At 48.5% G+C, this 22,750-nt stretch overlaps 12 protein-coding genes across 13 annotated transcripts; 6 read left to right on the forward strand and 6 right to left on the reverse strand.

Moving 5' to 3' along the window:
• Positions 1-180: 180 nt before the first annotated feature.
• FOXG_02531 (uncharacterized protein) lies at positions 181-1,872 on the reverse strand (the record flags this gene model as incomplete). Its single annotated transcript, XM_018379987.1, has 5 exons — positions 181-777; positions 833-1,063; positions 1,117-1,459; positions 1,515-1,598; positions 1,649-1,872. 5 exons carry the CDS (start codon positions 1,870-1,872, stop codon positions 181-183), a joined length of 1,479 nt encoding a protein of 492 aa, XP_018236144.1.
• Positions 1,873-2,141: 269 nt separating this feature from the next.
• FOXG_18340 (uncharacterized protein) lies at positions 2,142-2,237 on the reverse strand (the record flags this gene model as incomplete). Its single annotated transcript, XM_018398410.1, has 1 exon — positions 2,142-2,237. The coding sequence occupies one exon, from the start codon at positions 2,235-2,237 to the stop codon at positions 2,142-2,144; it is 96 nt and encodes a 31-aa protein (XP_018236145.1).
• A 154-nt stretch (positions 2,238-2,391) lies between these two features.
• FOXG_18341 (uncharacterized protein) lies at positions 2,392-4,837 on the forward strand (the record flags this gene model as incomplete). Its single annotated transcript, XM_018398411.1, has 6 exons — positions 2,392-2,493; positions 2,547-2,641; positions 2,699-2,842; positions 2,915-3,082; positions 3,168-3,484; positions 3,546-4,837. The coding sequence occupies 6 exons, from the start codon at positions 2,392-2,394 to the stop codon at positions 4,835-4,837; spliced, it is 2,118 nt and encodes a 705-aa protein (XP_018236146.1).
• On the reverse strand, positions 4,803-6,091 carry FOXG_02532 (uncharacterized protein). Its single transcript, XM_018379988.1, has one exon. It carries the CDS (start codon positions 5,932-5,934, stop codon positions 4,954-4,956), a length of 981 nt encoding a protein of 326 aa, XP_018236147.1. The 5' UTR covers positions 5,935-6,091; the 3' UTR covers positions 4,803-4,953.
• Positions 6,092-6,293: 202 nt separating this feature from the next.
• On the reverse strand, positions 6,294-8,504 carry FOXG_02533 (uncharacterized protein; the record flags this gene model as incomplete). Its single annotated transcript, XM_018379989.1, has 1 exon — positions 6,294-8,504. The coding sequence occupies one exon, from the start codon at positions 8,502-8,504 to the stop codon at positions 6,294-6,296; it is 2,211 nt and encodes a 736-aa protein (XP_018236148.1).
• Positions 8,505-9,149: 645 nt separating this feature from the next.
• FOXG_02534 (uncharacterized protein) lies at positions 9,150-10,333 on the forward strand. Its single transcript, XM_018379990.1, has one exon. The coding sequence runs from the start codon at positions 9,592-9,594 to the stop codon at positions 9,973-9,975; it is 384 nt and encodes a 127-aa protein (XP_018236149.1). The 5' UTR covers positions 9,150-9,591; the 3' UTR covers positions 9,976-10,333.
• Positions 10,334-10,868: 535 nt separating this feature from the next.
• Positions 10,869-12,490, forward strand: FOXG_02535 (uncharacterized protein). Its single transcript, XM_018379991.1, has one exon. The coding sequence runs from the start codon at positions 11,100-11,102 to the stop codon at positions 12,216-12,218; it is 1,119 nt and encodes a 372-aa protein (XP_018236150.1). The 5' UTR covers positions 10,869-11,099; the 3' UTR covers positions 12,219-12,490.
• FOXG_02536 (uncharacterized protein) lies at positions 12,466-14,269 on the reverse strand. 2 transcript variants are annotated; one of them, XM_018379992.1, is made up of 4 exons: positions 13,981-14,269; positions 13,208-13,925; positions 12,917-13,159; positions 12,466-12,867 (listed from the first exon to the last, which is right to left on the reverse strand). In XM_018379992.1, exons 1-4 carry the CDS (start codon positions 14,162-14,164, stop codon positions 12,567-12,569), a joined length of 1,446 nt encoding a protein of 481 aa, XP_018236151.1. In that variant the 5' UTR covers positions 14,165-14,269; the 3' UTR covers positions 12,466-12,566. The 2 variants fall into 2 exon arrangements, with proteins under 2 accessions (XP_018236151.1, XP_018236152.1); XM_018379993.1 differs by having other exon boundaries at positions 13,208-14,269.
• A 533-nt stretch (positions 14,270-14,802) lies between these two features.
• On the forward strand, positions 14,803-16,736 carry FOXG_02537 (uncharacterized protein). Its single transcript, XM_018379994.1, has 5 exons — positions 14,803-15,137; positions 15,192-15,506; positions 15,559-15,818; positions 15,871-16,453; positions 16,507-16,736. The coding sequence occupies exons 1-5, from the start codon at positions 15,037-15,039 to the stop codon at positions 16,577-16,579; spliced, it is 1,332 nt and encodes a 443-aa protein (XP_018236153.1). The 5' UTR covers positions 14,803-15,036; the 3' UTR covers positions 16,580-16,736.
• Positions 16,737-17,143: 407 nt separating this feature from the next.
• Positions 17,144-19,697, forward strand: FOXG_02538 (uncharacterized protein). The gene is made up of 4 exons (XM_018379995.1): positions 17,144-17,481; positions 17,529-18,129; positions 18,186-18,833; positions 18,893-19,697. The coding sequence occupies exons 1-4, from the start codon at positions 17,157-17,159 to the stop codon at positions 19,470-19,472; spliced, it is 2,154 nt and encodes a 717-aa protein (XP_018236154.1). The 5' UTR covers positions 17,144-17,156; the 3' UTR covers positions 19,473-19,697.
• Positions 19,698-20,592: 895 nt separating this feature from the next.
• Positions 20,593-21,656, forward strand: FOXG_02539 (uncharacterized protein; the record flags this gene model as incomplete). Its single annotated transcript, XM_018379996.1, has 2 exons — positions 20,593-20,605; positions 20,659-21,656. The coding sequence occupies 2 exons, from the start codon at positions 20,593-20,595 to the stop codon at positions 21,654-21,656; spliced, it is 1,011 nt and encodes a 336-aa protein (XP_018236155.1).
• Positions 21,657-22,351: 695 nt separating this feature from the next.
• On the reverse strand, positions 22,352-22,570 carry FOXG_18342 (uncharacterized protein; the record flags this gene model as incomplete). Its single annotated transcript, XM_018398412.1, has 2 exons — positions 22,352-22,482; positions 22,507-22,570. 2 exons carry the CDS (start codon positions 22,568-22,570, stop codon positions 22,352-22,354), a joined length of 195 nt encoding a protein of 64 aa, XP_018236156.1.
• Between the last annotated feature and the right edge of the window lie 180 nt (positions 22,571-22,750).

Below are 22,750 nucleotides of genomic sequence, written 5' to 3' on the forward strand. Positions count from 1 at the left end.
TAGATGGTTTGTCACTGCTACAGGCGATTTATTCAAGGTATCAGGGCAATTTTCGGCTACATGAGGTTTCATTCTGCTATCTGAGCTATACGACTTCTCCCTTCATGACCCGGCCTTGGCCCAAACCCTATTCCCCAGTGTCACTCCAGATCACATTCCACAAGGATACTAACCAATCTCTCAGTGTGAGAACAGTCTGGGTTCAGTACCGTCGGCCTCAGCCTCAGCCAGAATCTTCTTATTGGCTCTAGTCAAGTCCCACTTCAAAAACAGACAGGTAAGGCCGCTCAGCGTCGCAAAGACAATTAACAAAATCATCGCCATAAGATATCGAGGTTCATCCTGGTCGCGAAAAAAGTACGGGCTCATGATATTTCCAAGCTGCGCGATAACGTTGATCATGCTCGTAGCGACCGCCTTCTTTTCTGGTGTCTGGTTGAGAACGCCCGCAGCCCATGAGTACACGAGACCATTGGCAGCGAAGCAGCCAGTAACATATAAGAATGATGCCACATATCGCGCCGGTCCGTTGAGTGTTGAGACGGAGATGACGAAGCCAACTACCGAAATACCCATAGGGATGGCAATGTGGTAGGACCGTTCGTTTCTCTTGTCGCTTGACCAGGAGATGAACAGGGACGCAATGGCACCAATGAGGAATGGCGGTGCTGTGCACAGAAGGGTAATGGTACGGGAACCAAGACCGAAGCCACTGACGATAGAAGGGTAGAAGTAATTGAAGCCGTAGGCGGCATGGTTGCAGATAAGCATAAAGATCTTGGCTTAGAGTCAGTATTGACGAAGGTATAGGGAACTGTTCAAGGCAACTTACGAAAACCCATGTCCGGTAGTCAGTCACAGCTCGCTTGAATCCCCACCAGACAGAACGATTGCTCTCTTGCGGAATGCGGTCCATGGCAATCCGCTGATTAGCAACTCGAAGCTCTTCCTCAGTGAAGAGCCATTTCTGACTTCCAGTATGAGACTCGGGAAAGTCGGGGAGGAGAACGACGGCGCATAGGGCAAGCAGGAAGTTGACAGATCCGATGATGATGTAAAGCCACTGTGACAAATCTTGTTAGCATCATTACCCCACTGATACGGAGTTCAACATACCCTCCAGCCTGCGAGACCTCGAACCTGATCAAGGTTCGAAAAGACACCAGCCGCAATGAGACCAGAGAAGGCTGTTGCAACGACAAGACCAGAGTATAGAATTGCCATACGCAGACCGAGCTCACCGCGCGTATACCAGCAAGACAGAAGAAAGAAGACTCCAGGAAAGAATGGAGCTTCTGCGATACCGAGGAGACATCGAACGGTGATGAGATGGCCGAAGTTATCGGCGGCGGCGGTGCTGGCGGAAACAGCAGACCAGACGCAGGCCCAGATGGGGAGGTAGATCGAAGGACGAACGCGAGTAAGGATCATGTTGCTAGGGATCTGCATGACCATGTATCTGTTGTTCCGGAGTCAGTTCTGAGTTGAGCAGTAGGTTTGGTAGATGTACGAACCCAACGTTCAGGATCGAGACAGCTGTGCTGAACTGGGCTCCAGTAAGGTTGAGATCCTCCTCAATACCGTTCAACTTGGCCTGACTATTCTTCAGATTAGCTCAAGTCAGATCCACTGCAACGAAAACACCTACGCGATGGCAGTTCGATCGAGGTAATTAAAAAGATACAACAACCAGATAATAGGCATCAACGTAAAGTCCAGCTTACGAACAATACGTCGAGACGTCTGCTTGAACTGCTCATCCTCAATGGGATGATCATCGGTCTGTGCCTTGGCCAGCTTGATACTGGGTTCCTTTTGCCCAAGACCCTCGTCATGGAAGGAATCGGGCTTGGAGTTAACAGTGTCTGCCATTGTAACAGCAAGAAGTATAGTGTATGAGTAATAGAGTCTGTTGAGGATAAGAAGCTCAAGCCCAATGTGAGAGAAATCTAGATCTCTAAGGGCTCCTTCATATACCTTTTCCCGCAACTGTCCACCCTTGGAAGAAGATCCTTGGGGTTTTTCTCTTTTCGGCTCAGGATCTGGGGTTTGGATCCGGGGTAACAGAGCGAGCCAATCGCATGGCGGCCGAGGATATTACACTCCACGCCATTTTAGCTTCGCTCTTCGTCCGACCAGCATCAGACGCGGTAGCGACTTGACTGGTTTCCCCGCACTCTTCCCCGGATAACAGCAACTGTGCGGGGGACGACGGGGTCTAGACTCTCGGTGCTCATCAGCATGAGGAGATCATAGATTGCGACTTGTTCGTAGTTTTTGATTGTCAAAGAAGCTGTTATGTAATCAATTTGTCGCGGTATTGTGAGATCAGACCTCTCACAACTGTCTAGAGTACATTTGGATCGAGTACACGCAATTGAGGCCGAGAAAATGTCACAGCCACCCAGCAAAAGAGCGCGACATGCCTCTGAAGTCGACAACAAGCCTGCAAGCGCAGCAGCCTGTGAAAGATGTCGATCACGCAAGGTCAAGGTATACAGGCCAACTATTTACACAATCTGCTGTGACTAATCTCTCAATGTCAGTGCGGCGCCGAGTTTCCCATATGCAAAGGCTGTCTCAAAGCCAGTACTCCGTGCATAATTGCCGATCCATCGGCCCTAAGACCTTACACTCGAGAGTGAGTTCTCGTGGCTGTCTGGATGTAAAGAGATGCTCACTAGAAATTTTACTTTAGGGAAGTATTTGCACTAGAACAAAGGTTGAAAGACCTTCAAGAGAGGGCAGCAGCGATTGATACTTCAGTTGCAGTTCGAGATGACCCTCTACTCTCTCGTCAAGCAACTGTTGGTCGAATCGCACATCCACCGGACGTTGGTCGGTACGTTGGTCAAGATACGGGCGTCAGGTTTGCCTTGACTATTATTCAGGACATTGGCTGAGACGCTGACAGGCTTTTGCACAGTTTTTTACTCTCAAGGCTTCATTCAGCGTCGGATCGGTTACAGCAGGGTTCATCAGGGCCGTTAGACGATATTCCAACGCCGCTCATTCGTATTGAGTACCATTCACCACATCCGTTCCCAGCTTATGATATTGCGATACAAGCTATTGATCATTAGTAAGTCCAGGATTTGATCATTTGGCCAACGAGTCACCACAGAAACTTCAAAATAAGACATCATTAGAGTCTAACGGATTTGCAGCTTCAAAGAGTTTCACGTCGCACACCCTCTTCTTAAGCGAGAGGTGCTGCAAAGCTGCCTTGAGCAGGCTCCGGACTGGACCACCCAAGAAAGGATCAACTTGACAGCTGAGCAGAGGCACGATATCTTCCAGCTCTACATGGCCATTGCTATTGGCAGCATACAACTCTTTCGAGATAAAACATTTGACCAGCATCCTTTCGGTTTCTTCAGTGCCGCTTTAGAGATGAACCCTCCTGCAGAGACTCGTTACAATACACTTGGGAATATCGAGAATCTGATATTGATTACTCGCTTTGGTGTTTATTACAATATTGGTATGTATGAGGTCCACTTCACCAAGCCTACCGCTCTATCTAGTGCTAATACAATCGACAGGATGCTCACTATGGGAGCTAAGTCGTCTCTGTATGAGGAGTTGCATCGAGCTGGATCTACATAGACGACGCCCCAAATTATGCGGCACTGATACCTCGCTCCTTCAACAGTGTCAAAAAGTCTTTTGGGAGGCTTATCTCCTTGACAGGTTCTCATCAAGAACTTTAGGTCGTCCATTCGCAATAGCGGACAGGCTCATTTCCACTGATATCCCGAACTCGATTCCGTCGCCCCACGAAGAAGACATCTCGGTTTTCCAATGGTTAATAGGAATCGGACGCCTTTCCTCTCAAATCCATTCCACGATGGAGGAGAGAAGACCGAATTCCGCATCATTCAGTGTTGGACCATCTGCAATCTCAACTCCCGACCTTGGTGAAGTGTTATGTCAGTTACGCGGTTTTCACCACGATCTAGGCAGTTGGCATGAGTCAGCGCCATTCTTTGATAACCCGAGCTGCTTATTCGAGACAAGAGAATTCTTCGAGCTGACATACCAGGAAGAACGACTTCGTCTGATCCGCGCAACTATTGAGGTTTTGGGCTCGAAAACCATGCTACCGCCTGATGTACTTCTCGAACCCTGTCTGCAAGCCGCCCGCGCAATCATCTGTTCCTTCGCTACTTTGCGGGGGTTAAATATGATTACTTTCTCTAGAGCTTATATGCACCTTATATTCACCGCGGCGTTGGTTATCGTTGTAGTGCTTGAGACGCGTATTCATCGACAGGATGGGCCTAGTCACAAGATAAGATCGTCTGGAATAGATGCCGAAGAGTGGCTGCGAGATCTTGTTGATGACCGATGGAATGCTGAAGCGAGAGATATATGGAATGATCTATCTGTAGCTGGTTCATTGCTATCGTGGTTCGCAGACTCTATGCCAGATATGGCTGTGTATAACCAGTTCTTCCAAAGCTTGCGCCACCACCTGGAGACGGCAGGATCCTCTGGAGAACATCCTACGCAGCTGGTGCTGGAAAGTGCTCCGCCGGGTTATGAAACGCATTCATCTCGCAATACTCCGCCCTCCGATACTTCAAACGCTGAGAACAATGCTGCCTTGAATAGAGGGGATCAGCTGGATATGGGTGGCATGAACATCCTTGATCTCACAAGCATTCAGATAGGTAATCCGCAACTTAGTGCGCTGGGTGAGGGCGGAATGCCAGAAGGGTGGCCACTTGCCTATGTGTTAGGGGTAGAGGGCATCTCAGCGGGCTTATCGGAGTTTGTGTGGGATACCGTGGTTCCATGGGAAGAGTCACCGGCAAGGTCATCAGAATTTTAGCTCAGTTTCACAGGACTATATGTTCCATTGTAATTGTTTCATTCTGCCTACATAAATATGTATCGAACAGTGCTCCCTTTGCCCTAGCAACCTTGGGACTACATCGATTTGACTATTCATTTCTTGTTCTCACGCAAGAACTGAAGTATACCATCCGTAGCCCCATTGATCGTAGCAATTTGAGTCTCGTCCGTCGCAGCAGCAATATGCGGCGTCCCAACGAAACGCGGACACTTCCAAAGCCGCTCATACTTTGCCAATGTCGGCGGCTCCGCACAATGGCAGTCAAAACCAGCACCCCAAATCTCACCTTGCTCCAACGCATCTGCCAGATCTTCCTCATTGGCGATCCCACCACGTGCTGTGTTGATCAATATGGCTGTTTTCTTCATCTGCTTCAACTGCGGCGCTGCAATCATGTTCTTCGTACTGGGGGTGAGAGGGACATGTAGTGTCACCACGTCTGCGACCTCGAGAAGCTCAGGGAGGGTCTTGACGCGTTTGTAGGGTATTGTGTTCCAGGAGCTTTCGTTGTCGTGGAAATATGGATCGAAAGCAATGATCTCTGCTTGCAATCCGCCAACGAACATATGTGCAATAGCTTGACCGATATGGCCCATGCCTACAACTCCAATAATCTTTTTAGACAGCAGCATTCCGGCTACAGTCTCTTTTCGAATCGCTTCGCCCTGAATTCTCTGTCGGATTACCATCTGGGGCACCTCGCGAGCGACAGTCAACGCCAGACAAAGCGCCATCTCTGCAACAGCCGAGGCATTAACGCCAGGAGTGTTGCAAACTTTAACATTGTGTCTTTTGCAAGCCTCGACGTCAATCTTATCCAAGCCGACGCCCTGTTTGCCAATGACCCGTAGCTTGGGAGCGGAGGCAAGGTCATCGTCTGTGATGTAGTAATCCTTGATAAGGATTGCTGTGGCGTGAGAGTGCCAATTCTCTGTGCGAGGATCGCCATAGAGGATGCAGTCAAAAGACTTTTGGGCGTATTTTACGGCCTCTGGATGAAAGTCACTGAGGATGTAAAGTTCAGGTTTGGTGGCGGAATCAGCCATTGGTGCGGTGGTTGGTATCGAACCCATTGTAAAAGATGGCGTGGATAGAGGTTTCTGCTGATGACATGAGTGCCTTCATGATAATGTTCCAACTATATAATGGAACAAACACCTCGCAGACCGTCGTTGGAAGACTTTGTTATCGAGCCAAGTCCTCGGCATTAGAGCCATCGGGCGTCTTGCGAGGTTTGAGTTCCGAAGGTAGCAATATCGCAACCCCGCACTATCTTACACCTCACAGTCACCACTTCACATGAATCGCATTCGGCTATACTAGTGCCATGGTTTTTCTTTTCAACATCACACCTATTCCATTACGCTTGACCATTGAGAGTTTGCCGAATAGTCTCATATAAGCTTGGTCGTTACATACAAAGAGTTGTTGCTCAATTCGGTTGAGCCTGAGAGATTATACACAAGATGGCAGCTGTGAGCTGCCTTAAATACATTGGTCCAATATCCTGAGCGCTGGCCTTGACTGCTCCAAGCTGATAACCAACAGCCTCAGTTGGTGATAAGAATGCAACCGGGCTTGACATTGATATCAGAAGCTTACGAATATCGAGAGCCATGCGACCATAGTGATTGAGTCGAGGGAATTGTCTTCCCACCACGTCAACTTTAGCAATGGCAATATTGAACGCGTCATTGACAGCATCAACCTCAAAGCTATCCGCCCATGCCTGGCTTTCGGGTGATTGATGATAGGAGCGTGAGGAACTGGGAACAAATGATGGTACGGTATCTCCAGAGTTCTGGAAGGGGAATGAAGACGGTGGCGGGTGCCATGTCATACTTGAGCCATCTGATCCCAAGTGACTCTGAGGAACGTCCCAGGTGGTGTTCTCTGCTGTTGCGTGCCTGACGATGGTTCGAACAGCCATGAAGTATAAACACGTAAATGCCATGGTCAAAGAGCTGTAGCCAGTGATGAGAGAGAGATAAGAACGACCGGTCATGTGAACGCGGTCCAAACTTCGCGCCACAGCTGCGCATATTTGTGAAATCTTCAATCTCTTCATCCGACTCTCCTCAGTATTTACATCGCCTAGAAACATAGTGATTGGCTCAGATGTAGGTTCGGAGTCATGCAAGTCAGGTCCGAAAGAGAATAGAATCAGTAGCTCCCTGACTGCCAGTCGTAACATAAGGGTGTTATATAAGGAGGTCTGGAAGAGATAGATGTTACAGCTGTCTGGCTCATCATGTGGCAGTGAGCTGATTCTCCAGCTAAGGGCCTGCCCGAGGTGATGCTCGAAATCGTCGCAAGAACCTGACGATTGGGGACTGTTTGTAGCCTCACTAACAACCTGAGATAGAAGTCGGGCATATTGGAATAGTTGTTTGTGATATACGTCGCGAGAAACGAGACGGTGGGTCGTGGAAGGGGAAGTTCGGAGATTTGATATGATCTGTCCATGCTGTGCACATTGACTAGATGAATTTGATGCAGGATCCGCTGGCAGAGGAGTAGTGATATGTTTGACATCAATACTCGGTGGTCTCCCCAAAGCGGCACATATCAGGACATCCAGAAAATAACATCCCCAAAACGCCCAGCGTCTCTGCTGAACATCCAGTAACGACATGGAAGCAGACTTTGGGTCCTCCCGATGATATCCCAAGGCGATGCACTTATTCATCGCGAAGCTGGACAGATGCCAGGCCGATCCAGCGGCGGAGCAGTGCACGGCAAGAATGACCAGAAGTTGTAGACACTGGATTATATCGATGCCATCTTCTTGATTAAACACCCTATCGAGTAGTTCCATGCACTTTCCCAGAAGGTGCACTGACACCCAGGATCCTTGTGATATGGGGTAGGCATCGCTGACAAGTGGCACGATAGTTATGACAGCGTATGCCATAAAAACATGCGCCGGGTCTGTAGCGACAACCCTTCTGAAATGGTCCTCTTCAACATGCGATATGGCATCAATGCCTAGTAGCACCTTGTCCACAGGGAGGCGAGGAAAACGAAAGTCGACCACTGCGAGATATATCTCGAGGGCTTTGTTCGCGTCGGCGGGGGGTATACGCAAGCGATGCTTACTACCCTGAGGATGATGTAAATATGCCGATATGCCCTCCCATAGTGAATCGGGGCGAGCGGTAGACTCAGGATCACCGCCGTAGGTCTTTGTGATGCCTACAATTAAACGCTGGGTGGAGAGGTGTTTGAGGAACTCGCCCCGACGAGAAGACGGCTCGGTCATGGCGCTTAGTGAAAGGAATCTCATATTCATACTTGTCGATTGAGGTAACGCTGCACTACCCTGGTGCTCAGATGGCTCCGCGGCAGCATCTGACGAAACCGTTTCAGGGTCAACCGCTGCAGAAGCATTGTCATTACTAGTCTCCCCTCGGTCATGACCCCGAAGCTTCTCTTCCAAGATCTCAATCTGCTCCAGCAATCGCGTAACGGGGCCTTTCCGCGCAACGACTCTGTTATTACCGGATATAATAGTCCCCTCGGACGCTGAGCCAATGCATTCTGCTTGAGCTTCTTGGCATGGTTGACAAACAGGGGCTGTGCGATCGCATCGTTGTTTGCGGCGTGAACATCGCTCGCAGGCGAATAGTCGCTGTTCGGACATTGAAGCGGATGGAGAGCGAGTGCAACTTTACCGTTCATTCGTTGTATAATGATAACGTATTGAGGATTGATCATCTCGGTGCGGGTCCGCGAGATGCGGAGAAGATCTCGCGGACTCTGCCCGAAGGTAACGGTGCCCATCACCGGACATCCCGCGACGCTAACTGCAGCCAATTCTTAATCTTATGTACACTCGGCTTATGAAGCGTCAGTGGCCAAGTCGACTTAGGGGTGATTCAATTGTAATGGAGAGTAGCCGAGTTAAGTTTCTTCTGAAGAAATCGTTGCAATTTATCTCTCCATTTTGATCTCTAACGCCCTTTACTTCGAGAACTGACGACAAACCAATTCGAGTAATTCACTTTACCACAAAGATAAAACTCGGATCCAAGATAGAATGGAAGCGAAAAACGGAAAACACATCACGGTCGGCGAGATCAAAGCCTTAGCTCAAAAGCGCTTACCAGCATACATCTGGCGCTATTACACTGATGGAGCTGATGATCAATTGACGACTTTGCAGAATGGCGAGGTATACAAAACGTGAGTGTTACTACCCTAGAGCTGGCCAGATGCAGCGGGTGACAGTCGTTCGCGTCGCGTGGGGTGGATGATCCTCTGCCGCCATGAGCGTGTTGGGGCTGAAGCTTCTTTCTACCCCTCAGCCTTATCACAGCTCCCACGCGAAAAGAATCACATACTAATATGTTTGCCTCAACAGTCTTGTCATTCGTCCACGCATTCTTCGAAATGTGTCTGCAATTGATACCTCAACACAAATATTCGGGAAACACTACGACGTGCCGATAGCCATCGCACCAAGCGCATACCAACGATTAGCTGGATACAACGGCGAGATAGACGTCGCCAGAGCCGCTTTTGCCCGTGGCACGAATGTCTGTGTTTCTTCCAACGCCACAACATCCCTCGAAGACGTTGCCCAGGCCCTACCTCAACGCGATGCGAAGTATCCTAAACCATGGTTTCAACTATATTTTGTGCGTTCCCGACGCATAACGAAAGAGCTTATCAAGCGAGCAGAACGAGCGGGCTTTGAAGCTCTCGTTCTGACAGTGGATACGACAACCATGGGGAATCGCCTGCATGAACGCACGAATCCGTTGAAGTTGCCTGCTGATTTGAGCATGGCTAACATGACTACTATCAAAGGCGGTGGCGCATCGAAGGGTCGATTGATTCTGAACGCGGAGACTGCGGAAGAGGCTGCTAAGATTGAAAGGGAGCATTCGGATCTTCTCATCGACTCAGCCTTGACTTGGACAGAGACAATTCCCTGGCTACGGTCCCAAACATCCATGAAGATCATTCTCAAAGGAGTTCTCACAGCTGAAGATGCTCTCCTGGCGGTTGATGCAGGCGTTGACGCCATCATTGTATCAAACCATGGAGGTCGTCAACTCGACAGTGTTCCAGCAACACTTGAGGCTTTACCTGAAGTTCTGACGCTGTAAAGGGCCGCATTCCGGTTTTATTTGATGGTGGGATCAGCAAAGGTACAGACGTCTTTAAAGCCCTAGCTTTAGGGGCAGATCTTTGTCTGTTGGGAAGGTCAGCGCTATGGGGTTTAGCCGTGAATGGGCAACAGGGGGTAGAAACGGTGTTGAACATCCTGGAGAGAGAGCTGTGGCGTACAATGGTGCTGAGTGGCGCTGCGGCAATTACAGATATCTCTAGGTCAATGGTGGGAGTGCGGAAATCTGCTACAGCCTTCGGCATTGCAAAGCTGTAAAGATAGTGTAAAGACTTTACGTTGTGCTTCATTTGTCGATTCCTAATCGCGTGATTGTTGGTTCCAAAGTCGCAAACCAGACTTTGCGTTATTGTTTTGATACGAAAATAGCTACTCAAAAAAGGCGTGAAAGTTGACAGTAACGATGCAGCTGAGAGACGGATCCAGGTACTAGTTTCAATAGTCTATAACTCTTTTCATCTCATTGGGCTGTGAAGCTGTAGGGTAAAGGGGCAGCTCAAGCCTCAGCGGTCTTTGAGCTAACAATTTAGAATTACAGTCTGTGCAGAAGTGGATTAAAATAGGTTATCTCAACACCTATTGGCCCACCCATAAACACTAACGCCATGACGTAAATTTCGACCAGTTACCTGGTTTCAGGTTTATTACAGCTCTTCAAGGGCCCAAGCCACTGCCCTACCATCGGCTGTTAGCCGAACAAACCGCGATGACCGTTGCTAGCTTCTGCCTTTGATGAGCAGCTAACTAGATTGAACATCCTTGAACCTTGCAAGGAAACAAAACATGAGCCGATGCCAGGGGGAATACGGGGAATCCGGAATACGGCGTGGACTTTAGTTCAGCCAAATCACAGTCGCAATTTAAACGACAGCTGAAGTCCTCAGCCTGGCGCAATATGGTTATATTAGCTTCGTGAAGACGAGTCAGTGTTTGGCTATTGCGAAGAAATTGCCATATTAAGTAAACGCCTCTTTGACATGGCATTAGATTAGAGACCTTGTATATAACAGCGGACGATCCCAATTCTGCTTGCAGATCACACACTCATTCATTTCTTCTTTTTCCCCAGTCATTCTTTACTGTTCATCACGTACTCTACCAAATATGAAGTCGATCATTACCTTTGCGGGCTTGGCCTTCGCCAGCTTCGCCGCTGCTGGCCCTTGCAGGCCTCGCACAACAACAACTGCTGCTGCCGCGGTCTCCTCCTCCACCGAGATCGCCTCCTCCACGGCGACTGAGACTGCTGCTTCTACCAGCACGGACTATTCCGTCCCTGTTGTTTCTGAGAGCTCCACTCTCGCTACAGTGATTGTCTCGGAGACTAGCGCTACCGAGACAAGTGCTGCTGAGACAAGCACTGTTGGCACCACTACTGCCGAGACGAGTGCTGCCGGTACTACCACCGCTGAGACTACCACTGCTGAGGGCACCACTACCGCCGAGGGCACCACCACCGCTGAGACTACCACTGCTGAGGGCACCACTACCGCCGAGGGCACCACCACCGCTGAGACTACCACTGCTGAGGGCACCACTACCGCCGAGGGCACCACCACTGCTGACACCACCACTGCTGAGGCTACTACTACTGAGGCTACCACCACTGCTGAGGCTACCACCACTGAGGCTACTACCACTGATGCCGAAACCACATCCGGTACCGCAACAGAGACCACTACCTCTGCTGAGCCTACTGCAGACCAATCTTGCGATAACGCCGGCCTGGAGTATGCCATCTACGAGCACACATTCTACAACTCTGATCCTCCTTATTTCTCCTCCTTCGACCCTACTTTCTTCCATACCGCCACCCCTACCTTCCAGGGCGAAACCACTCGCATCGGTATTCCTCCCGGCACAGCATCCGACACGTCCTTCGCCATCTACGCTGACAGCCCCGTTCAGAGGTTCCAGTACAAGGCTGTCAACCACCAAGCATTCCTCTACGCCCCCGATACCGGTGACTACAAGGTCACTATTCCCAACTCCGATGAGATCACCCTCATCTGGTTCGGCACCAAGGCCATTTCAGGCTGGACTCGCCAAAACGCGGATCTCGAGCAGGACTACCCTGGTGGCACTTCCAAGTCTTTCACCATTCACCTCACCGCTGGCACTTACACTCCCTTCCGACTCCTGTGGCCAATGCTCAGGGCGATCTCAACTTCATCGCTGAGGTCCAGGCTCCTGATGAACGGTCATTGTCAATGGAGATGGTAGCAATTACAGGTACTTTGTTCGCTTCGCCTGTGATGAGAGCACACCTTCTTTCCCTGCTTTCGGCGGGAGTGGGTAAACTGCTGCTCATTTCTAGCGGTACATATGGCAAAGTATATAGCGCTTCTTACATGAAGCCCGAAATATCTTCAAGTATATAGCTATTTTAATACATAACACTCAACGATATTACCATTCTTAACTTGAAAAATACGTATCTGTTACTCAGCCACACATCTCTTGGCTGGTTCTCACATAGCATTTTGTAATTCTGACACTACTACAATTCATAATAAAAGCTGTAATTTTGAGACACCGACATCCGTGTTATGGCGTATCGGGGCTCTCTCTTTAAAAGACATACTTGAACTCCAAGCTCTGATCTCCCTCTTTTCCATTGCCATCCTTACCCTCTGCGATCAACCTCTCCTTCTGTCGCATGCGGTACTTGAGAAGAGCATAAATGAGTCCGACGCAAACAAGTGCCAAGACCTCTCCTCCAAGAGAGATTGCATTTCCCATGACGTAACGAGGAGCATCCTGGATGGGATAGATCTGCGACGCAGCCATTCCGGATGCGTTTGCGAGTGAGATCAGCATGGAGATTGCGACAGAGCGCTTGTAGTCTGGCTGCATGTTGTTTGATACCCATCTAAACATCGTTAGTTCATTGCCCGCCCTGTGGTTGGGTGTTGACATACGTTACCAAAACAGTGTTGAAGGAGTAGACGCCACCGCCAACGAGGAACATGGCAAAAAAACCCGCGGCCTTGTGACCGGTACCGACGACTATGGCATATCCGACGATCACTAATAGTGGAGAGTGGATGAGGCAGACAGCTCGGCGGTTGAGGCGGTCTGAGACGTAGGTGGTGGCAGCAGTGAAGATGGATGCCAGAACGTAGACAGGAATGCTGAGATAGTTGGCTTGGAGAGAGGTATAGCTGCATGATTGGTTAGTGGAGTCCAGAAAAAGAGGTAAAGATACTTACTCGAGGCCCTTGAGAAGAGTAGGCAGGAATGTGCCAAAGCCGAATAGTGCGATGGAAGCGCAGAACAGGGAGACGGAGGCAAGCCAGACGAGGGGATCCGTGAGGGCCATGACGACTTGCTTCCATGAGAAGCCTTCTGTTTCCTTGAATGGATGGTTGCGCTCTTTGATAAGCACCATAGTCGATTTCTCTTCTTCAGAGAGGAACCAAGCTGTCTGCGGAGAAGTCGGGAGACTCAGCCAGCAAACGGCTCCGATGACGAGTGAGATGGCACCCTCAATGATGAAAAGCCATCTCCAAGCTGACAAACCATGCCGCGCACCCATGGACTGAATGCCATATGCGATAAGTCCACCAAGTGCTCCAGAAAGCGCGATGGAGACATATAGGACCGCAACGCGCTTTCCTTGCGACGCAGGTGGATAGATCTGAGAGACGACGAAAGTGAGAGAAGGGAAGAGACCAGCCTCGAAGAAACCGAGGAGAACTCGGCAAGCGACGACTTGGCCGTAACTGTTTACGAAGCCTGTTCCCAAAGTAATGAAACTCCAGCTTATGATAGCAATAGCAAGGACACGACCAGGTCCGAACTTCTTGACGGCGAGAACCCATGGTGTTTCAAAGACAACGTATGAGATGTAGAAATACATGGATACGTCATTGAATTGGGTTCCATGCATGCCTGTATCTTCTTCGAAGCCGAAAACTCGAGCGTTTCCTAGGGTATCACTGTTATCTTTCTGAGCTGGAGTTAAGGTTCGCAAGGTCCTTACCGATATTTGTTCGGTCAAGGTATGCAAATAGAACGAGCAGTGCCATCTGCGGCATGACGAACTTGTCAAACTTTGACAACACCTTTTTCTCGACTTCAGTGATGTCGTTCATCTCGCCAGAGTTCTGATCGAGCTCTTGTTCGAGCGGCATCTTGAGCTCTGACTGTTTCTCGGCGGCTTCCATCCTGGCCAGTGTTGACAATGTTGAATCTGTATTGACAAGGCGTTGGAAGAATACGAGGTGTAAAATGTGGATTACAGGTTCAGACCTACTCTTTTAAGGCCCCAGCTACATGTTACCATGCCCGGGTTATCACCAGGTGATCTGCTGCACGAGTTAAGTGATGGTCACTTATCCACCCCCGCATTTGATAGTCTGATAGTCAAGTTGTAATAAACCGTCGGCGGAGACAGAAAACTCCACAAGTGGAGATGATTAAGGTAAATCCTTCCCTTTTGAATGATTATACATGATAGAGATGAGATAAGACTGATATGAGATGATAAGAGATTGTTGGAGCCTCTCCAGATTGAAAACTGAAGCTGCAAAACTGAACCGTGCGTTGATTATCTCCGATGTGATTCGAAAAAGTCTATCTACAGCACAATCAACCAGGAGACGTTATTAAGCTGAATAACAAAGTTATTCTCCCATTACCGCCTCTGGAAAGTCAATTGAATCTAAGGTTACCCCGCGTTTTCGACATCCTTGCAGCCATGCAAAAAGGTTATGTCATAGTTCTTCGGCAAGATTGGAGTCGCTTCCGAGCTCCAATAAGCTTCCCAACGAAGAATAGTCTCCGCCGACGGCCGACGGCGGACAAGCACCCCACTCTCAGCACTCGGCCGTGATATTCAATCTCGAGAGCGAATTATGACCGTCGGGGACGGATACAGGATAACATCTGAGGGGAGAGTATTCATAATCAGACAAGACTTGGATTTATCAAGGAGCTGTTACCGAAAGATTAAACATTGACAGCAGCAAATATCTTGAGATAGGGCATTCGAGATCTTGCTTGAAATCACCAACTTGTCAAACCAGCAGGCATCATCATGGGCTCTCTCAGTTTACCACCATTCAAAATCAGCGAAGTCGATCTCGCAAAATCACTTCACGAAAGCTGTCAATTCGGCGCTGCGCACCGCTATGGAAAGTAAGTCATTGTCGCGAAATGACCTTTTTTGCCAAAATTAAACCCGTTACCTAGGGCTTCTACAGAAACCGGCATGGCGCGGCTCAGCCTCGATGACTCGGACAAGCAAGTACGAGATTGGTTCATCAACTATGCCAAGTCGCTTGGATTGAAGGCTTCAATTGATCAAATGGGTAACTTGTTTGCTATTCGGCCGGGCAAGAACAATGATTTACCTCCAGTCATGATGGGCTCGCATTTGGATACGCAACCCACTGGCGGAAGATATGACGGTATTCTTGGCGTTATTTCGGGTCTTGAGGTTTTGCGAACGTTGAATGATCATGGCTATGAGACTGCGGGACCTATTGGAGTAGTGAACTGGACCAAGTACGTATCCCGCAAAGACTATGCACTCTGAGAATTGGCTGACTTTTCGCAGTGAGGAAGGCGCTCGCTTTCCCAAGATGGCTGTGTCTTCAGGCGTATGGGCCGATGTCATTCCTCTCGAAACTGCATGGGATTTGAGGGAGGTCCTGGCTGCTAACCCCAAGTCGATGAAGGAGGAGCTCGACAGGATAGGATACTGCGGTGATCAGCCCGCCTCGTACCGATCGAATCCTTTCGCAGCGCATTTCGAGCTACACATTGAGCAGGGGCCGATTTTGGAAGATGAGGGTCTCAAAATTGGCGTTGTGCACGGTAAGGAAAGCCCTTTGACGGAAGTTGTACGGTTATTGACAGCTGCAAATAGGCGTCCAAGCATTCAAGTGGTTCAACATCACCGTCAAAGGCCGAGACAGCCACGCAGGCACAACACCACTATACGCTCGCAAAGATCCCGTCTTATGCGCCAGCAAAATGCTCGTCGCCGCCAATACAGTCGCCAAAAAATACGACGGTCTCGCAACAACCGGTATTTTCACCACCGACCCTGGAACCGTCAACACAATGGCGCATACCGTCAAATTCACCCTCGACCTTCGTCACGTCAAGGATGAAGTCCTAGCCGAGATGGTAAAGGAATGCGAAGCAGAATTCCAACGCATCTCTCATGACGATAGCGAAAAGGGCTGTGAAGTCGACTGGGAGCTTCTTGTAGACAGCCCCGCTGTCAAGTTCAGCCAAGAGTGTATTTCGGTCGTGGAGCAGAGTGCTGCGGATGTTTGCTCGACGTTGCCGCAGAATGCGGAGGGTAAGCTTTGGAGACCTATGATCAGTGGAGCGGGGCATGATAGCTGCTATACGAATCGGGTTTGTCCTACGAGTATGATCTTTACGCCGACGAGATCGGGAATTAGCCATAACCCAACGGAGTATTGCTCGCCTGAAGATTGGTAAGTCTTTTCTGTACTGAAAGAGTTGGGGATGCTATGCTAACATGATGTAGTGCACTTGGCGCGAGTGTTCTTCTCGGAGCGGTTTTGCGATATGACAAGCTTCGTGCGACGAGAGTTGAATAATTCAAATAGCTGTTATTATAATTTCGATGTCTGTGGTGTAATACATCAGGTGTATAGAGAAATAGCAAATCTTGTTTGATTGGACTCAAGAACAAGTCATGATAAGAATATTGAGCCGGTAATGAGAGTGAGACGGTATTGTTTTTTTTTACCCGGAATGAATTAATCAAACAATGATCAGATGTAATAACTGTAGGCTCCAGGGATAATAAATATTGACCAGACATATGGCGCTCACGGATACCATGATTGATTCCATGATAAGGTCGTTGGATCTCAGCGATACAGATCAAGGAGCCCCCTCATTTAGGAAACCTCCTGGCTATATGAACATACAGAATGAATATTGTTAATATCACTTCTACGCTCCATTCGAATACTACCTAGATTCATATTTTATATCGTACAATCGCGACCATTTGTATTCCATGACAGACATGATGTTCGCCGACACTAACTGCCGGTCTTCCAATCACGTGCCCCGGATATCGGGCGCAAACTCGGACCCCGCTATCGGTAATTCACTTCATCAATCGAATACCGCGAGTCTGACCTTATCAGCATCTCATTTCGCGCAATGAATCATGACGAGCATAACATTCCGCAACCGCACCGCCAAGTCGCGGGCATAAGGCGCTACCGCTCCAAGTCGCAAAGACCATGTGATCTATGTAGGGCCCGAAAAGTGCTCTGCAACATCCCTGATCCGACGCGTCCATGCCAGCTTTGTGACCGCACAGGACGCGATTGCACGTTTGTGGGGAATCCGAATAAGAAGCCGAGGGATAGTCGGACGAGGCGGTTGGATCCTGATGGTGGAGGGACGCCGACTGTTGTGCCGCAGCCGGAACAGGCGCTTGCGCAGGATGCGGGTGTGTATGAGACGCTGCGCATGCCGGATGGTGAGAAGACATCGGGCCTGAAAGATACTTTGCTGACATATTTTTAGAAATCCAATCTTCCGGTATTGAGCCAGGACTCGACTTAACCCCTCTGGATGGCACAGTATCCCAATCCATCTTCTCCCCAGGCGGTGGGATCAACTGGGACATATCATTCGATCAACACGGCATAGACGGCGGCGACCAGCCGTTTGACTTCTTCGCCAACGGCGAACTTCCCAATCTTGAGCCCCTCGATGACCCAACGCCCTCAGACGATTACGGAGAAATTCCCATCACCACCCCCGGCAAAACAACAGAACCTCCCGCCAGCCCAACAGCCCTATTCGAGCGCCTTTCATTCGACCAACGGCCAGACCACTCAACGTCACTAATTGGCTTTTCTAACGAGTCGGATCCGTTTTCTCTTAATCATTTTCCGTACTCGAGTAGTGATGAAGTCGACTTTTATCGCGTTGCGTATCGACGGCAACAGCATCCCCAAGATCAAACGTTCCCAGCGAATCCTCCTATCCATTTTTTGCAGAGTCAAACGGGGACTGCTATTGAGAGTCAGAAGATTGTGGATAAGTGTATGTCGTCGCTGGGTGATAGGGAACATCTAGAGAAATTGGTGGATCGAGAGACAGGCGTGGCTTTAGTGAAACTGTATGCCTCTTACGCCCCTCTGTACTTGATCAACATACTTACTTAGCCATGTACAGGTACTTCAGGTTTGTTTTCGAAGACTTACCAATCCTTTCTCGCTCTCTCGTCTTTGAGGACTTGAACAAATTTGTCGCAGAGGCATCGACCGGCTTACTCGCGGGTATATACGCCCTCGCACTGCCCTTCACCCCCTGGGACGAAAAGCTCTGTCTCGACAGTGCATATTTCAAGCCCGACGTCAATGATCTGTGGCAAGTCTCCTACACATGCCTCCAAAAGGAACTTCATTTCCCCCGTCTCTCCACCATCCAGATATTCCTCCTCCTTCTCAATCACACCCCTTTTGATGTCGTCGTTGTGGAGAACCCGTTTGTATGGTCCTTAGCAGCTTCCATGCTGGCCATGGCTCAGTCACTTGGCTTGAATGTCAATTCGACTGGATGGAAGTTGCCGGCGTGGGAGGTTCGCCTTCGGAGACGGTTATGGTGGGCTGTTTATGTTGAGTATACTTGGCGTGCAGTAACTCATGGTCGATCTTCCATGATATCTGACGATGATTGGGATGTCTCATCACTTACATCTGCCGACTTCACTCTTGATCCTACAGCCATCATACCGGAGAGCATTCGAGATCAGTCACTCGAATATTTCATTCGTTTGTGCTCATTGACAGAGATCACTAGCGGAATCTGTCGACAATTCTTGTAAGACCTCTTTGTTGCCCTATTTCTGGCCATCCATTGCTCTGGACTGACAACAACAGCTCCCTACGTGCTGCATCACGGCCTCAAATTCTTGACTCTCTTCTTGAACAAGCTCGTGGGCCACGTCAGCAGCTACTCAAATGGCTGGAAGATCTTCCTGAATCGCTAGCACTCAGGCCAGAGCCAAGTGACAGTGATGCAGATGACTCCGTCAAGAGTCACAGATCCCTCTACGTAGCATATTACACCACGCATATCCTCGTTTTACGTGCGCTCTTACGTCCCATAATTGACAGCAACACACAGCTCAATCATGTACAATCTTCCGTGGAAACCGTCCTCCAAGCATGTCGTGGTCTAATCCAAACAGTCATCAAGTTTATCCGCGGCTTAGATGCAAGACATCAATCGGCATTTTGGCCTGCTTATACACGGAACTGTCTAGCATATCCCGGACTATTCTGCTACATGCTCTGTCTCCAGAAGCGGCAGCCTGATATGACAGCGTATGACCAGAACCTTCTCGCAACATGGAGAAAGACTCTCCGCACTCGAATGCAGTCGTGGCCCTTTCTCCGATTTGCTATTGTCAAGGTTGACGCTATTTACTGGAAGAAACTATACCAAGACAAGAATTGAGGTTTTGATTGGAACACGTGGAGCATTGATGTTGCAAGCGGAATGCTATTTACTGTAATGAATAATCACTGAACTTATAATATGGAAGATTCTATATCTAGTGGTCATGGACTGAACGCCGAAATGCAAAAAAATATTGTTATATTCTGTGTCTATTCTTGTTATACTCTGTACCTAATTTTGATATACTCTGTGCTTAATTTAACATACTGTGTGTTTGTCGTGAGTCATATGGCCGGGATAAATGATATGCCGCGTTGCGCATGTATTTACCCACTTAATTGAAAGCTCTGATGTTAGGAGTAGGAAAACAAACTGTAATTGACCAGTCCGGAAGTATGCTCACAGCGAATTGCTACTCTAGGGCAAAACTGATGCCTTTTGTATAAGCCATTCAGCCTGCAATCAGCCACGACGATATGAATTGGCTGGAAGCATGGACCCCCTCGCAAGGCTGAATTTTAACTTAGACATGGACAAATCAGATCCCTTTTGCCACAACTATTCGATGGTGACTGGAAGCATTCTACCCACAAGGCCCAATCGAGTTGCCACGTTCCAGGCAATGAAACGACATATCGAACGCCTACGTAATGTTTAATTGGAATTGACATGAACTCTGCAAATAATGTCATGTGACTCATTTTCCATTAGAGCTTCATGAATCCATGATACACCTTAAGTTTAAACTCAATTGACTTGGACCATTGACAAGACAGATCTGCGAAAATATGTCTTGCAATAACCCTCGGTGACCGAACTTACGATATACCTTTGAACGATCTGGACCTTTCCAGAATAACAACATGGTTCGTCAACGCATCATTAGACTGTTATCATATATCAGAATGAGCTTATCGATAACTCACACCATTTTAGGCAAACTCCTGTTATCACTCCTGAAGAATATCACGCCAAATAAAAAGCACGGATGGTGCCTACCCCTCTCTCAATGTCAAAGCTCGATGAGGATGCCGCTCCTTTGGCTGACTGAGTTCTCACCTCGAAGTGTATGCAAAGGCATGATGGCTCTGCTCATATGTATAAATACACCTTGTACACCCATCATGGCACAATGTACACCTTCCCCTTCTTCTACTGAAATCTGTGACCACTTACCATGGCTACAATCCGTAAGTCCACCCTGTCCTCAAGTCCGACCGTGCGACTAACCTCCCCTCATTAGGTAACGTTAAACAACCGCATGTCGTCCAGGTCAAGGAGAATCCACAGGATCTCTTCTTCCTGAATGTCACACTCGACATCTTCTACCGCCTGGCTCGTCTCGATGTAGTGAACCACTGCGGTAACTATCCCCAACTCCATCTCGCTGCCTTCTACGGATGGGTCGATATCATTGTCAAACTGCTCAGCTTGGGCAGCAACCCTGATGTCCAAGACTGGAAGGGGACAACCGCATTGCATGTTGCCTGCGCGTCTGTGGAAGTAGCCTCGACGGAAATTGTTCAGGTTCTGATGAATAAGGGTGCTGATCCGAACCTCAAGGTCGAAGCTACAGGCTTTGCTCCTATCCATCAGCTCATCGCGGCATGTTGCAATGAGGCTGAGCCTTGGGACTCTAATGGAAAGATTGAGATACTTGTGGATGCTGGAGCCGACATCAATATACGGGATAAACGTGACCGGACCCCTATCCATATCGCGTCTTGTATCCCCTGGGACAATAGCGTCTTTGATCTTCTTTACCAAAGAGGTGCAAGACTTGACCTTCTCGACGATATGGAGAGATCCATCTTGCATTACGCGGGGCTATACGGAGACCTGGATCACATTGAATACCTACGCGAGCATCACCTTACAGGACTGGACCCAGAGGGCAAAGACATCAACAACCAAACGCCAATGGATTTGATGGTATGGAGGGCAAACACTGAACAAGAAAAGCTAGGGGAAAATATGAAAAAGCCAGCTGCAGAAGAAGTCAAAGCCTTTCGTTCTTTGATCGAAGAGTTTAGGATACATCACTTTCAGGACGGGCATGGCACAAGCTATCAGGACCATCGAGGTTGCTGGCACCAAGTAAATCATCCGAAGAATGCAAACCAGTTGAACCAGGGAAAACGTCTCGGTCATCGCCTTATCAGGCCGAAGCCCACCCTTCTCCCGCCGCCTTCTATTGAACACGAAAGGGCTGTTGGAGAGTGGTGTGCATATTATGCTTGATATAATGGGACACTGGAGAACTACTATAGCCTATAGGCAATCATGAGCATTAATTTAGAAAATACTACCCAGCGAGAAACACCAAACGTTTAAAGACCCCACGAACAAGAGATCAAATGTGACATTGTGAGTTATCTGTCAATCATGGGATACAGACTTGGAATGGCTAACAGTAAGTGGAGTAGATCAATTAAGATTGAACCATCTAATCTTTGAACTTTGAAGAGGTACTACAAAGAAGTACACGCCGATCCCGAAAGAAAGCCTGCCTATTGAGGCTGAATGAATGGTTGATATGGGCAATTGGCTACTTTCACACCGTATCATTAGTCTGCTTAAAAAGGCCAAAGGATTATGATAAACTGTAAGCTTGACCAATTTATTTGCTGACAACGGTATTGTTAGTTGACAGGAAGTACATTCTCTTAATCGAGCACAATTCAACTTGGTGGTTTGGACGCGGGAGATTGAGCAAAGCGAATCCAGAGGTCAATATCAAACTATATCTATGGCCAGATTGATCGATCTAGTATATTAGAGCTTATAATTCGAGAACCATTATATATGAGGGGGATTTATGGTTTATAGATGATTAATCATGAATAAGTTTCCGCCACGTACTACGCGTTTCCTCTCAGCTGAAAGTTTGAGGCTGGAATCACGCGTTGGCTTACAACTTACCGTACTTTGCCAACTTAGACAGTGCTGTTGAGGAAATCCAATTGGTTTGGCGTAGCAGCCTTTCCCCCTCTTCCACCAAAACACCAGAACGCCATGATACTAAAGTGTGTGGGGTGAGCATTGCGTTTCCAGGCATTGTTCTCGTCTGCAAATAGTACATCTTACTTACTGTGGTTCACGAGAGTATAAATGCCGCCCTGTCCAATGTCTTCATATCGTTGAAAGCCTGACATTTGGAATAACATACAAGCTTCGCAATCCTGGAGATATTATCAATTACCCATGACTTATTCGACTTACCCAACTCAAAATGTCACAGTATACTTTGACAGTCAAGGTAAGCAGAGGCTCGGCGCGAAATACTTTCGAGAGGGGTTTCAAAGTTTGTGTCGATTGCGGAATTGAAGTTGGCG

Source organism: Fusarium oxysporum, chromosome 5 (genome assembly GCF_000149955.1).
Source record: "Fusarium oxysporum f. sp. lycopersici 4287 chromosome 5, whole genome shotgun sequence".
Taxonomy (NCBI): Eukaryota; Fungi; Ascomycota; class Sordariomycetes; order Hypocreales; family Nectriaceae; genus Fusarium; species Fusarium oxysporum.